Below are 16,161 nucleotides of genomic sequence, written 5' to 3' on the forward strand. Positions count from 1 at the left end.
ATGAGAAGTCAAGAGGCCAGGATGAGTCCCATTTCCGAGCATGACCTGGGGCATTAGTCTGCCAGTAGGGGGCAATAATTGCTATTTTATAGCCCCAATGGAGTAATTAACTGTGAAACTATTGAACTTGGCAAAATTGGACACTGAGAATAAACGAACGAATCTTGTGAATTACATGAGGGGTATCTTTAACGTTCACTGTGAGGCAGAGAGAGTAAAGGTTGTTAATCCCGCGGTATTAACCAAGGCGGCCGCCGGATGTGAACCGTCAAACCTCCGGAACTCTATCAAGCGGCAAACGTGGCTTCCGCTCTGGTAGCCGCGTCACCGCCCTGCGGACACCCTCTCGCTCTCCCGGTTGTCACCAAGTCGGATGAACCTAGCGCGGCGCGAGGAACAATTCGTCACCACTCGCACATGCAGTGGGGTGAGAGGCGCTCACTGCCAAATAAAAATCCCCAAAATAATGAAACCCGGGGAGTTACAAACGACGGGCAGAGGTGACGAGCGGTGAATCTCACTCTCCCGCCGCCGGACGTTTTTAACGTCGCCGGTGAAGGAATTGTGCGGCCGCCGTATAAAACACGATCAGATCGCATCGGCAAGCGCCGAAAAAGCGCTGGATACAAGAGAATATAAAGCAAAAGTTACGAGTGGCATCGAGTGTTTGTTTACACTGCCAAGGAAAATAAAGAGCGGCGTTCCGACAGTTTCCCAGTCGTCTGACCGCAGATTCAAACATCTCTCTTCTGGACGAAAATGCGTGTTTCTTTTTTTTAATGTCCATCTTTATTCTTCATTCATGGATATCAAAGCTGCAAAGAGAGAAAGGGTTTTTTTTTTGGAAAGGAGGCCTTGTGGCTCAGAGGTCCATGTCACACTTGCAAAATGAGCCTCGTCCTGGTCGGTTGACTTCTCATCCGGCTACACAATAAAACTTCACGAAGAGGTCTGTGGCCCCGAGCTGGCACTGGGTTCGAATCCGGGCAGCCGCCTGTGGTTGAACTGGGCTGATGCTGGAGAAGTGATGGTCTCAGCCCAGTCACCAATGACCGCACATAAAAAAAGTGTTTAACCGCTTCATAAAATGTGTATATCCGATTAATTTCAATTAAAACTCTGACTGTCAATGTGTAGCAGGCTGGGTAGGAAAAGGCAGTGCTCCCAACTGTGTATATAAAACATTATTCGGTAATGCTGCTGTTGCATTGGCAGTGGGGCACAAGCACAATTAACACAACTACCAAAAAATATAATCGGCAACGTTTCGGGCGATAACCCTTTTTCAAGGCGCGTACAATTTACGTCCGCTATTATATATATTTTTTATTTACAGAGAAAGTGTTGTTGACAGATGTGTGGATAAGCAGTCACTTGAATGGATCTCGGGCGTAGTTCTGTGATATCTGCTTCCCATTGCAACACGGCGAGGGGAGGGAAGTTGCACAGCTCTGCGACTACTGCGAGTGCAAAGTTCACGTCCGAATGGATTCCTCGTCCCGTGACGTAAGGCTGATTGCATAATCGGGATAGAATTGAGCAAAAATCACAAAGTAAATTACTTTTCTTTGAATTTACCTGCTCCCATCCGTCACTCTCTTGATTCAGTTTTACTTCTGCTCTCCCTTGCAAGAGACTTGTCATCCCAATGGGCTCCGAGTTCGTTAAATACCAAATCACAGTCTCGTCGTTATATTTCATTTCCTTGCCCGCTCGTGAGTTTGTTTCTGATTAAATAAAATAAACCCCCTTTGAAGACGCATCCTCAGCGGCGCACCACGCTTCTCCGCACCGCTATCCCTATCCTCCCACGCACGCGTCAACCACAAACAAATCTCGCCCTGCGGCCTGGCATTAGCCACGCCATGTTTTATTCAGCAGTTCCGAGACACAGAGGAGAAGTCTCTATTTTTTACAAGTTCTGGTTAGGCCACCACTTGTCAACTGATTGAGTCTGACGATGCGGCATCTCGGAGGTCGGGGGTCAGGGTGGAATGTTTCTGCCGTGAATAGAACGGTCCTCGTATCACATTGTGTTGCTCTTAAACAGAAGGGAAACCAAACAGACAGACAGCTCTTGCCTTGCCTTGGAGACGCACGCCGAGGCTGCGTGCATCCTGGGCAATGACAAAGAGTTTGAATTTATCATAAAAAAATAGTTTTAAAGCATACGTTATAAAGAGCACTGAATTATTTCGGTCAGGAGCGCTCTCACGATCCTGCACGGGCGACGCCGTACTCGGGAGAACATCGGCGCAAGTTTCTTTACCACAGGGTCCGCGGTCGCTTTGAAAGTCTTTCAACTCTCGCCAGCTATGGTTGAAAGCATTCCTGCATACGCTCTGTCTGTTTCATGTCAAAGTGGAGGCTACGATAAATATCATTCAATATAAAGTATCTCTTTTTAAATATGAATAAACTTGTGTTTCCATTGTGGACTTTGTAGAAAAAACCAGCAAAATTTATCAAAGGGGTTTATCACCCCAAAAAACCCGAGCCCCAAAATGGATCATCCTTGGCGGTCAAGGTGATGACGTCATTACACATGACGACATCCTGCTATGTCACGCGTCATGCTTCTCGTGACGTCCTCTCGTTGTGGTGACTTAGAACGCACCATTGTTATTGTCGTCGTGCATTAAATCTTTATGGGCACAAATGCACGTCGGAAAGCGAATCTGTGCATACGAGCAGTTTTCCTTCTTTGATCAAACTCACGAACAGAGCCTCAAAACCGTCGGACATCCCATCACAAACAGCCAGTGCATCAATCAGATGACAGCCGGTTTTTGTTTGGATTGTGCCTTGTTCGAAAATTGATCTGCCGGCGTTTGCCTTGGTGGTGACAACACCACTGTGCTCAAATGCAAGCCCAACGACGTCTTCCTGTACCGAATAGGAATGCTCGGTTGCCCTATCTCATACGCGTACGCCACTCTGCTGGATAATTCACTGCTGCATTTGGTACGAGTGCACGCTCCACCAAGGTGGTGATCGGAGTCAAGGGTTGGCTGGGTGGAGGTCACAGTACAGTGAGATCACCGCGTGGCTCAGGGATCAGAGCGCTAACCCAGCACCGCTGAGAATCTGGACTCGACTCCTGGTTTCAGGCACCAGCGAATAAACTGGGTTCTCGAGTGTTGCGAGTTTGTGGTCTTAGTCTGGTCACGAATTTCCACTTAAGTGTGACATTTTTCAGGACGTATATTTAGGCTTTGATCAATGCGCCATGAACACTCTTTGCAGGGTATTAATGAGCTGCCTCTAACGAGGATAAATAGATCTATTGCAGTGTTTTCGTCATCCTCCATCGCTGTTTTATGACACATAGTGATGCAACCCGCTGGCAAATGCAAATATCTTCGGCTCATGGCATGATGCAGATAGCACAATGGGAAAAAAAAATAAGCGTATATACTTATTTTAAAAGAATAACCAGACAGAGGTCCAGGGGTTGGTGGAATATATCAAACAATATCACAATTCAAACACACAAACAACTCAACACCACCAAGACAACAGGACCACAGTGCAGTTCTTCAGAAGCTGTTGATGCTTTTTTTCGATAATGGACAAAAGGCTGAGCGCTTTTAGTCCACGCACACGTCTCTCTGCGCCGTTGGAAACGCTCGGCACGGCGCTCACCACGGCGAGTGGCCGACAACCTTGACTCATGTCACACAGTCGAGTGGCACTTTTGTGCGGGTTTTGTGTGTGTGTTTTTTTAACCCTTTAGCGATGACAATTAACGGTGCGCTTAAATGCTCACTGAGAATGATTAAACAACTGCGGGCCACTGTCAATCACAGTCGCGGGGCGGCTATGCTGCATAATAACTGGGGTGCCAGAGTGCCGTTTAAAAAAACGCGCGAGATGCGTGTCGCGAATGCAGACGCTGCCTTCACTCAAATCCGTCATGCGGCAGCGACATTTTTCATTTCATCAAGCGACAAAAGGCCGCTGCTAATTCCTAAATCGAGAGCTCGTTACGGCCTGAATGACGATAAGGGTGGAAAAAAAAAGCGTCGGTTTGATCGAGACCTGGCGCGAATATTCATTTTTATTTTTAGTTCTTTCATTTCAAATTTGCACGTTATTGTTATTATTACTTACACGGGTTTTTTTGTTTCCTTCGTTAATTATGACCCCCCCCCCCCACCCCCCGCGATCGCGCTCGTTCGCGGGCACGCGGGAATTCTCGCCGACGACACCAGCCACTGCCTGACAATGCTCATTAGTGGGATTGGCAAAGTGTCCCCAATGCAGGACTCCTCTGGAAAAAAACAAAAAAGTCCATTAGCCTCGGTGAGACCTTGCCGGACATATATATGAAGGACATTATTATACCCAAATTATGGAACAGCTGTGGAAGATGCCAATATAACCCAACAACTGACCAGGTGCCGCTCGGTAAACAGTGGTGTGCCGCGTCTGAAATATTTATGAGGTTTTTCGCCCTCAGAGGTCAATTAAGCCACGATAAATCTAAAATAAAGTTGTTTCACACATATATAAACAGATGTTTTTATATAACAGATGTTTTATATTATCAACTCAGACGTGAAAAACTGGTTTAAAACTATAATTAAAATGCTAAATCTCAGCAGTGCTGGTTCATTGCACTGATATGACCATCATGAACCCTGTGAACCACCCATACATGCAGTCTCAGTGTTTAATATCCAAGTAATCTAATGTCTCCCCATTTTTTATTTCTTCCCCATCTCCCTTCTATTGCCATCTCGCTTTCCCTCAATCTCTCCTCGTGTCACTCCTTGTCTTTCCTCCTTCTCCTCCTCTCTTTGTCCTCTCCCCATTTTCCTCAAAACCCAACTTTATTTGTCCCTTAACTTTCCCCCCGCATCTCCCTCTCCTCCCCGTGTCACCGTGCAGCTACGTTGCCGTGTGGGTGGGTGCCGAGGCTCGCACGCCACGCCGAGCCTACGCCTCCATCCTATGGTTCCTCTATGTCTTCGTGCTCGAGATAAAGCTCTACTTCGTCTGCCAGAATTATCGTGGCGAGGCCTCCACGCTCTCCCCATCTTCCCCTTCCTCCTCCTCCTCCTCGTCCTCTGCTGCCACCTCATCTGCCGTGGCGGACGACACGGGCCTCGGCCGCAAGTTGCTCACGCTCTTCCTGTCGGTGTGCGTGCCGGGCCTCTACGTCATCCTCGTCGCGGTCGACCGCCTCGACTGCCTCGACACCGACGGCTCCTCGTCACTAGACGACGATGACGACGACGAAGACGACCGCGACGACAGCAACGTCGACGGCAACGGCTGCAGCACCGTCGACCGCGACCGGGCGGACGAAGACGACGAGGCATCCGGCGCGGGCCGGTGCACGCGCTCCCAGGACGCTGCGCTGTCCGGCGATCCGCAGCCGCCGCCCGCCTCACCCGAGGAGGAGGAGGAGGCGGCCGCCGCGGAGCGTCGCCGCGAGCGCCGCAATCGGCAGCGCCGCCGGGCGGCCGCAGCGCCACCTCGGGGTCCGCCGCCACGCGCCGCCCATGAGCGGGCGCTGGCTGAGGCGCTGAGCTGCCTGCTGCTGCAGCGCAAGGAGGAGGTGCGCAGCCACGTGTTCGTGGTGGCGCTTGACCTGCTCGACGTGCTTGACGTGCAAGCCGGCCTCTGGGAGTCGCGGGCGGCAGCGCCCGGACGCAGCTCCGCCGTCCCCGCGTTCGGCTCTTCCTCCTCGTCCTCCTTCTCCTCCTCTTCCTCGTCGTCGCTGCCTCCGCTCTGGGCCGAGAACCTCACCTTCTTCTACTGCTACATCTTGCTGCTGGTGCTGCCGTGCGTGTCGCTCAGCGAGCTGGGCTCGCTGCTCGACCGCGGCACCACACTCTACCCAGCGCTCAGCCTCATCACCATCAACGTGGTGGCCGTGTTCGTCCGTGCAGTCACGCTCGTGCTCTACGCCGGCGCAAGCGTCTCCACCATCTTCATCGGCAAGAACATCCTGGCACTCATGCTCAAGACATGCTCGCTGCTCGAGTTTGTGCGCCAGGTGCCCGACGGCGCGCAGCAGCAACAGCAGCTGCCTCCCGCACTCGTGATGGGCGGCGGGGGCGGCTGCGGGGGGGGCGGCAACATGGCCACCGGCGCTGCCATCGCTGAGCTGCAGTTGGTGACGACGCACCGCCAGCTGTCCCATGAGCCGCTGGTGGCACACATTCACCAGCAGGTACCCAACAGCTGCCTCGGAGATGATGCCGCGCTGACCGCCGCTGGCGCCGCCGCCGCGTTCTCCTTCAACTCGCTGCACCGCGGCGACGGCGTGGCCGAAGCGTCGGGCCAGCGAACACTTCCGCTGAACCTCCCGACGCAGAACCGCTCGCTCATGCCCGCCGATGTGTCATGAGCAACGAAGCGACGTGTGGTGGCGGCAGCGGCGCCGCGGGCAGTGGCTGGAGGACTAACTTCCCGCGGCGCTCGCGCGAATTAAAAAGATCGATCGTTTACACAGTTCCCAACCCACCCCCCCCCCCCGTCCACGCCGCTCTCACTGTCCTCTGTCCTGGGTCGTTCGTGTCAAATCCAGCATGAGGTTTTCAGGCATGGTGGCGACGGCGCTCCGTGAGAGAAGAGGGGAATTGGCGCCATAGGCGTGCAGATTAAGAAGCTCTTTCCCCCCCCCCCCCGCCGCGACGGAGTGAGAGTATGCTGGGTACATTTTTACAGCATTGATCTCTCTCCTTCCTCATGTGCATGTGTGCGTATGTGTGTGTCGGGAGCGGCAGTGCAGTGGTTAGCGCACTGCACTATGAACCCGGCGACCCAAGTTGGATTCCCCGCTCAAAGCCAACATTGGTGACGGATATGTGAATCGATCCAGGGGCTCCTCTAGGTCGACTCAGCCTCAAATGAAGAGATGGTGCAGTGTGTAAACATCAGCACTGGCGAGACAAATGTGGCCGGACGTGGTATTTGCTACCCTTGCCCCAAGAGTCTGTTAAATCTCTGACGGCTGGGTTTTGTTGTACGTGTGTGAACCTGGACCATTTGTTTTTTTCTGTCAAGGACGTTCCGTGTCCTTTAGACACGCGGTTAATCAAAATCTGGCGCCGCAGGTCTTGGAAACAAAAACTAAAAAAGAAAATCATAAAAAACCGTGAACATTACTTGCCAAGCACAGCACTTACATTACAATTTTATGAAGGTGTGTCCCATAATCCAACTGTCAATAAACTCGGGCGCTGGAGGAATTTAAAGTGGGGGCGTATAACTTTGAGAATGGGCCGCTAGTCTGAATAACGGAGATGGATGAACGGTATGTGCCATGCGAGTCTGGTGATTATCGTCGTAGCGATGACACAGGTGTGTAATCCAGCGCTTTCGTTCTGGGGGTCGGTGGATCGCGCGCAGATTGCGGCCGCTAATGACGTGCGAGTGTCGCCCATCCTGTTGAGCAATGAGGTACCAATAGCAGACAGTACAGAAAGTCGGTTTAAGTGCGGCGGGGTGTTTGGGTTGGTGGATCACCACGAGATCGCGGTGTGCGTGGCATACCAGCCATACTGTATCGATTCATCGATTAAAACAGATTCCTATGCTCAGAAATCATTTGCACATTTGTGCGCTTGACAATTGGTTATGTACGATCAATGGAAATGATCGACTAATGACACAAAGGAGAAAAAAATATTCTTGATTCTTGCATCGCTCACTGCCCACCGGACATGTAAAAATCGTTGTGCGGGTGGGAGGTGAATTGAATTAACTACTGGGTACCTCCCTGCGAGGTGGGTGGGGGGGAGGCAGCGAGGAGGGCAGCAGAGCAAGTAGGTCGCTGACCGATTAGATCCGAATGTGCTCGCTGTCTTCGAGGATACGCGAGGTTTCACTTCGCTCGTCTCCCACACACACACACCATAAACACACTACGCCAGACAACGGACATTCAACGCGAGTCACGACCCTTCTCAACAAACGACTATTGGGACCAACGATTCAACTTTGATTGCATTCATGACTCAAGTATTCCAGTGGCAGTGTATATTTTTGTCTCCGATTACATAAATAACATAAAACAAAACAGCTTTGGCTGCTAATGCCGCCGGCAATTACGCAAATCTTGTCGTGAGCTGTCATCATTGTTGTTGTTGTTGCGTGTTAAGGGTTGTTTTCTCAATTTCAGTGTGGGGGATTTTCAACATTTTGCACGCGTGTGTGTGTGTGCATGTGGGGAGACTTAGTGTAGCGGTTATTGCGCTGTTCTACAAACCCGGTGACACGAGTTATATTCCCACTCACGGCAAACACCGGTGACAATTATCTGAACCGGACCTGGGCCTCCCCTAGGTCGACTCAGCCTCAAATGAGTACCTGGTGCGGTGTGTATTTAACATCGCTGTTCTACAAACCCGGTGACACGAGTTATATTCCCACTCACGGCAAACACCGGTGACAATTATCTGAACCGGACCTGGGCCTCCCCTAGGTCGACTCAGCCTCAAATGAGTACCTGGTGCGGTGTGTATTTAACATCGCCGCTAGGGAGAAAAAGGCGGCCGGGCGTGGTGCTGGCCACCCACCCCCTGTCGTGTGCCGTGCCGTCCTTCATAGGTGCTCGCTAACAGCACTTTCCCCAACAGTCTGTTAAGGCTATACGGGGGGATCTTTGCCTTTGTCTATGTGTGTGCGTGCGCGTCAGCAACGCGTGGAAAGAAAAAGCACACAGCAGCGGTGGCATTCGTCGCGTCGGCTCCATCGCTCTCACCCGGGATTACGTGAGCGATCTTTTGGCGTGTCCAAAAAAAACGTATTGGCCATTACGTTCCATCAGCCAGGGGCGAAGGTCAAACAGTGGTTGTCACAAGTACTCGGTAATGCATTTCATATATTTATTTTCCTTACTTTTCAGTGAAAAGTCTGCCGGACCAATTTTTGCCCTCCAACAAAATGTATAGGGTAAAAATAAATATACAGAAACAGAGAACGAGTGTACACATTTACAAGCAGAGATCTCCACATCAGAAGGCTGCACGCAGCAAACCAGACTTTAAAAAAATCCCTCTTCCCAGAAAGACTCCGCCTCCTTAGTTATTAATTAGCAAACGGCTCATTAGCACTGACCAAAAATAATGGCATTCTCTCCTTGCCGCAAGTGATTTAGTGAGCAGGTAAGCTAGCGAGCGAGCAAATTAGCGGGTGGATAAGTTAGCAAGTGAATGACCTAGCGAGTGAATTCTATATTGAGTGAGCGTGCAAGTGAGTATACACGTGGGTAGGTGAGTGAGTGAATGAGAGAAGCAATAGCTTAGTGAGTGAGCGAGGAGGGGGATGGATGGGCAGGTGTGTGACTGAGTGAGGGAGTGGGTGGGTGGGTGAGTGGGTCAGCGGGTGGGTGGGTGACTGAGTGAGGGAGTGGGTGGTTGGGTGAGCGAGTGCGTCAGCGGCCGGGTGTGTGTGCGACTACTCCCAACATCCCGATCACGCCTCGGGTTCATAAACCGCCACCCGTAATCAGTCGCTTTGCGTCGCTTGGGAATAGCGGCAACGAAACCTCCCAAACCCCCACTTCCCTTCAAGTTGCTCCGCCAGTTACGCCATTACCAAGCAACTCACGAAACTTCAATTAAAAAACAGATTCTTACGCTCGCGACGGACGCACCGAATCACGCGTATGAGAGTCGATTATTTAAGATTCTTGCAAGCAACACACTCGCGTGGCTTCTGGGCAAATGGAATAAACAAAACTTCGTAGATGAGACAAAAAAGACATTTGCAACCAGAAAATTGTGATAATTAATCAAAAGCCCTGGTGGGAAGGGTGGGTGGTGGTGAATCATGACATGCATAGTTATTACTATGCCTCTCCACCACATGGCTCACGAAATCAAATCAATTCTGCTTCACAAAGAGAGAAAGAAATTCAGTGCAAGGTCAGACAGATAACGGAACGCTCCACAGAAATACCCGATGGACAGGGCGCATTGGTGAGAAAATCTCAGCGCGGGAGCCTACTGAGAGAGGGTCTTGCGACTCAGTGAGGCTTTCCTGAGTAAATATAAAATAATGAAGATACTGAAGATGATTATACTGATTTAAAGCTTTCGTGACTGCAGGGATTCATATTCTTGGTTCTCTCAGTAAAGTCACGTAGAAGGGAACAATAAAATAACAAAATTATAAAACAATAAAATTCTCACGACGTTTCGACTGCAACACAAGCAATCATCATCAGGTGTGAAAACCACAGCAAAAAAAATTTTGAAAAAAGGTCCGATTCAACACATTACATAAAATCCGTGATCTGGTTCCGTCTGTAAAAGATGTGATTCCGGACATACAGTACCCTGGCGTCTACAAACTAAGTTGCCTCTGTGGTAGTAGTTACATTGGAGAAACCAAACGACATGTCTCGGACCGCATTCGTGAACACAAAGCAGACCTGGAACACGGTAGGACCAACACCTCGGCCGTGGCAGATCACTGTTATAATTCAGTAGGCTCACATGACATTAACTTCTCCAAGACAGAGGTTCTTTGCAAGCCATCTGGCTAACATGAGAGATTCGTTCATGAGGCTATCCACATATACAAACACAGAGACAATTTCAACCGAGAAGATGGATTCTGGCTTAGCAATCATTGGAAGGATTTGATAAACCATTTCGGGTCTTAATTGATTGATCACGCTTAAGGTGGCTTTCAGACCGCATACATTATTTTTCGTCTCCCTCCTCCTCTTTTCCAAACATAGATGGACTCGTCCATCTGAACAAACTGTCAAATCGCTCTCCGTGGTGCTAACGTTTAAAAAAAACGCCACTTTTTTCAAAATTTCTTGCTGTGGTTTTCACACCTGATGATGATTGCTTGTGTTGCAGTCGAAACGTCGTGAGAATTTAATTGTTTTATAATTGTATTATTTTATTGTTTCCCTTCTACGTGACTTTACCGAAAGAACCAAGAATATGATTATACTGATTGTGATGTCTCGTAAAATTTATTAATTAATGATAAACTAAAAAGTCTTGACACTGAGGATATTAGGGATAAAGTAAATGATGATGATGTTTGTAGTGTTGGTGATGTCTAGTGACATTAACTATTACATTCTGTAACGGTGAGGCTCTCCGGGGAAAACAGAAATCGATGACGAAGAAGATGATGATTGTGTTGATGTCCTGGTTCGAAATCATTCACGTCAAGCCACTGCATCAACTCACACTGCTTGGATGAAGGCCTCACCACACCACGTCAGTCATCATGTGGGTTGTGTAACTGTATTTCATCTCTGGTTTTTGCAGAATGGAGAATTGAGGACTGGGAGGGGGGGCACCAAGGACCAGTTCAGTTCGGTGACGATATGTTAACTACTTCGCCTGGTACACAGGAGGTCGTGAGTTTGTTCCTGACCCTGACAACGCCTGTATATTTAGAGTTTGCATGTCTCTCTCTCTCTCTCTTCGTGGTTGCCGGGATTTTTCTCCGGGTCCTCCGGTTTTTTCCTCCACATTTAGAATCAACGTACGTTTATAGAGTATCTCTGGTGGGGATGAGTCTGACTATAGGTGGGAAGCTGACAACCTGGTGACCTGGTGTCGCCAGAACAACTTAGAGCTAAATGCTCTAAAGACAGTTGAGATGGTTGTGGACTTCAGGAAGAATACAGCCCCACTCACCCCCATCACCCTGTGCGACTCCCCAGTCAAAACTGTGGAGTCCTCCCGCTTCCTGGGCACTATTCTCTCCCGGGACCTCAAGTGGGAACTGAACATCAGCTCCCTCACCAAGAGAGCTCAACAAAGGATGTACTTCCTACGACAGCTGAAGAAATTCAACCTGCCAAAGACAATGATGGTGCACTTCTATACAGCAATCATTGAATGCATCCTCACCTCCTCCATAACCATCTGGTACGCTGCTGCCACTGCCAAGGACAAGAGCAGACTGCAGCGTATCATCCACACTGCTGAGAAGGTGATTGCCTGCAATCTACCAACCCTCGAGGACCTGCACACCTCGAGGACCATGAGGCGAGCAAGGAAGATTGTGGCCGATTCCACTCACCCTGGACACTCTCTGTTCCAGCTACTCCCCTCCGGCAGAAGGCTGCGGTCCATCAGGACCAAAACCTCACGCCACAAAAACAGTTTCTTCCCATCCGCTGCTGGCCTCTTCAACAAGGCCAAGGGCTTACACTGACTTTAACATTTTATCTACAAAATGACACCTTGCCATATTTACACTGTTACCCTATTTGTATTTTTTGTATTTTTAGATTGTATCTTATAGCTACTTTATATTCAATATTATTCAAAATTTTACATACTTTAGCCCCTTAGTGTTAGTTAGACTTTGTACCTTTAGTATAGTTAAGACTTGTATACCACTTATTGAAGATTTAAGATTCCTATATGTTGAATGTATGCACCTTCCTGCCAAAGCAAATTCCTTGTCTGTGCGAACTTTCATGGCGAATAAAACCCTGATTCTGATATGGCTGCTATAAATTTCCACGTGATAAGCCGCTTCGTTGAGCTATCATTTGTGGTTAGGTCCCTTCTGAAAAAGAGCTATATAAGCTCAGTAGGCCTTACCTGGAAAAATAAATATAGTTTAGTTTGAGTTCAGATATCGCTCATCATTGAAATCAGGAGTGGCCAGGAATTTAAACAAGGTCGTAAGGTGAATAGCCCAGCGTGCCAACCACTTGGCCACTGCTGATTTTAATTTACGTTTACTGACACAATAGCATTCAAAAATAAGAAGGACCGCAGACCTCATACAAATATGGTTGTCGAATAGACGGTGCAACAATTAATTCGTCGATGAACATTGATTCTCAAGCTCAGTATACCCGCATCGAATGTTTAATTCATGCATACATGTTGTGTGTAATGCGCTCACATCACGCCTGCAGCCACAAGAGGTGCTTCCACTCTCTGCAGTGTGAGAATAATGAGTCTTGAATTAGAGGGCGAACCAGAAAATCGCAGAGGAATCCGATTCACCCCAGTGAAGTCCTTCACAATTAAAACACAGACAGCACGATAACTACCTCCCCTAATCACCGCTCCTGATTATAACGAGCCAATTCAGGCTGGGGAACCGTCTGACCTAATTAACCTGAGCCCTAATAATAGGGTTTTTCCCCTTTTTTCTGGCAACAAAACTGAGCATCTACATCATTAATGATGTAGATGCTCATTAATGATGTAGATGCTCACCCCGAGCCCTTATTACTTTGATAGTGCATTGTCTTTGAGCTGTACGCCTTTTGGCGTCATCTGGTCGAGGCTCAATAGAAAGCCTTCCCTTGGTGTGGACCAATCAGTTTCAAGGACAATGCATAAATTATCACGGTATGTTTTTTGTTTGCATTTTGACTGCAGGTATTGTGGTTAATGCAGACATGAATCCTTGTAAAAAAAAAGGTTTCAGTTTTGTTGCCAGAAAAAAGGGGAAAACCCCTATTATTACATTTTGGCACTGGCAAAGGAGGTCTAATGATGTAGATGCTCAACCTGAGCCCTGCCAATCACAAGTCACCATCAATCAATCATAGTCATCTCGGCGGCTGCTCGCCAGCGCGTGGGGCCGTCCCACTGGCCGACTTCTCAAGTGGGCGGAGCGACGTGTGGGTGTCAAGTTGAGTGTGGCCACACCGAAGGGATCGCTCTATCATTATCAACTAATACAGATTCTTATACTCACGAAGCACACGTTGAATCGCGCGCGTCATAATCAATGCTCTTAGATTAGATCGCGTTCGGTTTCATAGCGAGACCAACTCAAGCCACCCGAGGTCGCTACATTCACAACCAATGCGACAAAAGCATCGGTCGTTGAATTGTATCGTGCACCAGAATCGTGACGATTCATACGACTAATTCTGCTAGTGGGATGTGTTCTTCAACTGAAACAATAATGAATGGCGCGCCCTTAGATGTTTGTACTGTACACGTGTCCGGTTGTGTCGGGTAGTGGAGGGGTCTTATGGCGGGAGATTTGGCCAGATGATGACATGGCCTAACCCAAAAAAAATCTAGGACGAATCCCTTATAATACTGGCTGCGAATCCTACGCGCTAAAACCTGAATTGTTACTCTTTTCCACTTTTTGCGTTGTGGTAACAAACTGTGAAACTGTTATTTAATTTCAAATGCACCCCCCCCCCCACCTCAGTGTCAGCAGTTCTCGTTAAAGATTACATCTACGTGTAAAAAACTGCATAACTTAACGTTGATTTTGTGCAAGGTTGAATATTATAAATATTGTAATATATTTTACACAAACGTGTGTGCATGCAGATCTGTGGTATGGGGTCTTGTAATACTGTACATAGCGTACGTGAACATCATAAGTATTTAAAAAAGGTCATAAAAAATAAATATGACTTTAGAGTGCTCGTCACTGTCTGCCTGTTGGTGCTGGTGGTGTTGGCGGTGGCAGTGATCGTGGTGGCAGTGATGGTGGTGGTGAGTGAGGGTAGTTGTGATGAGTGGTGACCTCCTGCCAGCGGGCGTTCGACACTTCACGTAGCCTCAAAGTGCACATAGCCTGGCATAAGCGTCGTGACGTCACCGCCATTTAGTGGCGAATGGCGGTTGTTGTTGTTGTTGGTGAGAGAGACTGGATGTGGTGGTGTTGGTGATGATGGTGGCAGTGATGGTGGTGGTCAGTGACAGTGGATGTGATCAGTGGTGGTGGTGGTGGCGGTGATGGTGGTGGCAGTGATGGTAGTGGTGAGTGAGAGTAGTTGTGATGAGTGGTGGTGGTGGTGGCAGTGATGTTGGTAGCGGCGATGGTGGTGGTGAGAGTGGCTGTGATGAGTGAGGAGTGAGAGTGGATGTGATGAGTCCTGGTGGTGTTGGTGGTGATGGTTGTGGTGGCAGTTGTGGTGGTGGTCAGTGAGAGTGCATGTGATTAGTAGTGGTGATGGTGGTGGGGGTGATGGTGGTGGCAGTGATGGTGGTGGTGTGTATTAAATTTTTAACCGGACACGCGGTATTGAGGAAGCGAGGTGGCTGCAATCAAACGCTCAAACATTCCCTTTGATCAGCGCAGTCGGCCGCCGCGCGTGGCTGTTGCAGGGAAACAAGAGCACAGCTGGGTGGAACGTCGTCGCTCTTAACGCACTAACGAAGCTGGAAACTCGCCCGCTCACACACGGGCGGGCGGACGGGCGGGCGGAGGGACGGACAGACCGACGGACAAATGAAAGCTCAAGAGCACAAACCAAAAGACAGCACACTGCACCACAATTTCGATTTACGGGGCATCTAAACACAACGGCATCTCATGGCGACGCAAAGTAAATGATGCACACGTCTACAGCCCACTTCGTCAATCCACTGCTAAATGAAGGCTTCCCGAATGCCACGCGGGGCTTGTTGGGGGTATGCGATACATTTTTCACCGTGCAGGGAGCGCGTAGAGGTACATACAATCAAAGAATGGATTTCGCCGCGCTGTCTGCTCCTGATGGCCAACGTAGCAGATGAGCACAGCCGAGTAGCCACCCACCCAAGCGCTAACCAGGCTCAACGCTGCTAGCTTGCAGGGTCTGACGAGATCACGGGTGCATTTCGGGTGATTTGGAAATAGTAAATATAAAATAATGCACACAGACAAAGATCCCCCATTTAGCCTTAACAGACTGCTGGGGCAAGTGCTGTTTGCAAGCACCTATGAAGGCCGACACAGCACAGAAGGGGGTTGGGATGGTCAGTACCATGCCTGGCCACCTTTGTATCTCCAGTGCTGATGTTTAAACACCGCACCAGGTACTTATTTAATTCTGAGTCGATCTAGGGGAAGCCCAGTACCGGTTCAGATAATCGTCACTGTAGCCATGAGCAGGAATCTAACTCGTGCTGTCGTGTTCGCTGCGCCACTGCACGTACACGTTCACGGACATGCACACGCCCACGCACGCGCATAAGAAACCTCGGCAGCAATGTAAAAATCGGCCAAACACCCTCAAGAGGTGATCACTATAGCTCGCTTAGCAGCGGTCTACGCAAGCAATTGCAGGGCTGCACCTTGACCTTTCATACGTGTATATCTGTAAATCTCGCATACTATGAATGTAAGCATAGTCTGTGTATGAAAGCGCTGTGTTTCATAAAAGTGTGAGAATGTACCGAGGGTAATGGGCAACTGAAGGCAGCTTGCTCGAGGAATGATTGCCTTCCTGGTACATCACCG

The 16,161-nt window shown here is 49.1% G+C and overlaps 2 protein-coding genes across 5 annotated transcripts in view; one reads left to right on the forward strand and one right to left on the reverse strand.

The window, feature by feature from the left end:
- Positions 1–8,072, forward strand: part of LOC116947755 (uncharacterized) — a 48,157-nt gene extending 40,085 nt beyond the window's left edge. For both annotated transcript variants that reach the window (XM_076071047.1, XM_032963861.2), the window contains one exon: positions 4,894–8,072. In XM_076071047.1, coding sequence (XP_075927162.1) covers positions 4,894–6,361 — 1,468 coding nt within the window. In that variant the 3' untranslated portion in view covers positions 6,362–8,072. The remainder of the gene's footprint in view (positions 1–4,893) is intronic.
- Positions 1–16,161, reverse strand: part of MRPL11 (mitochondrial ribosomal protein L11) — a 129,676-nt gene that overhangs the window by 99,614 nt on the left and 13,901 nt on the right. The window lies entirely within an intron of this gene.

This window comes from Petromyzon marinus, chromosome 31 (assembly GCF_048934315.1).
Source record: "Petromyzon marinus isolate PM22_M1 ecotype Great Lakes invasive population chromosome 31, UKy_Petmar_22M1.pri1.0, whole genome shotgun sequence".
In the NCBI taxonomy this organism is placed as follows: Eukaryota; Metazoa; Chordata; class Hyperoartia; order Petromyzontiformes; family Petromyzontidae; genus Petromyzon; species Petromyzon marinus.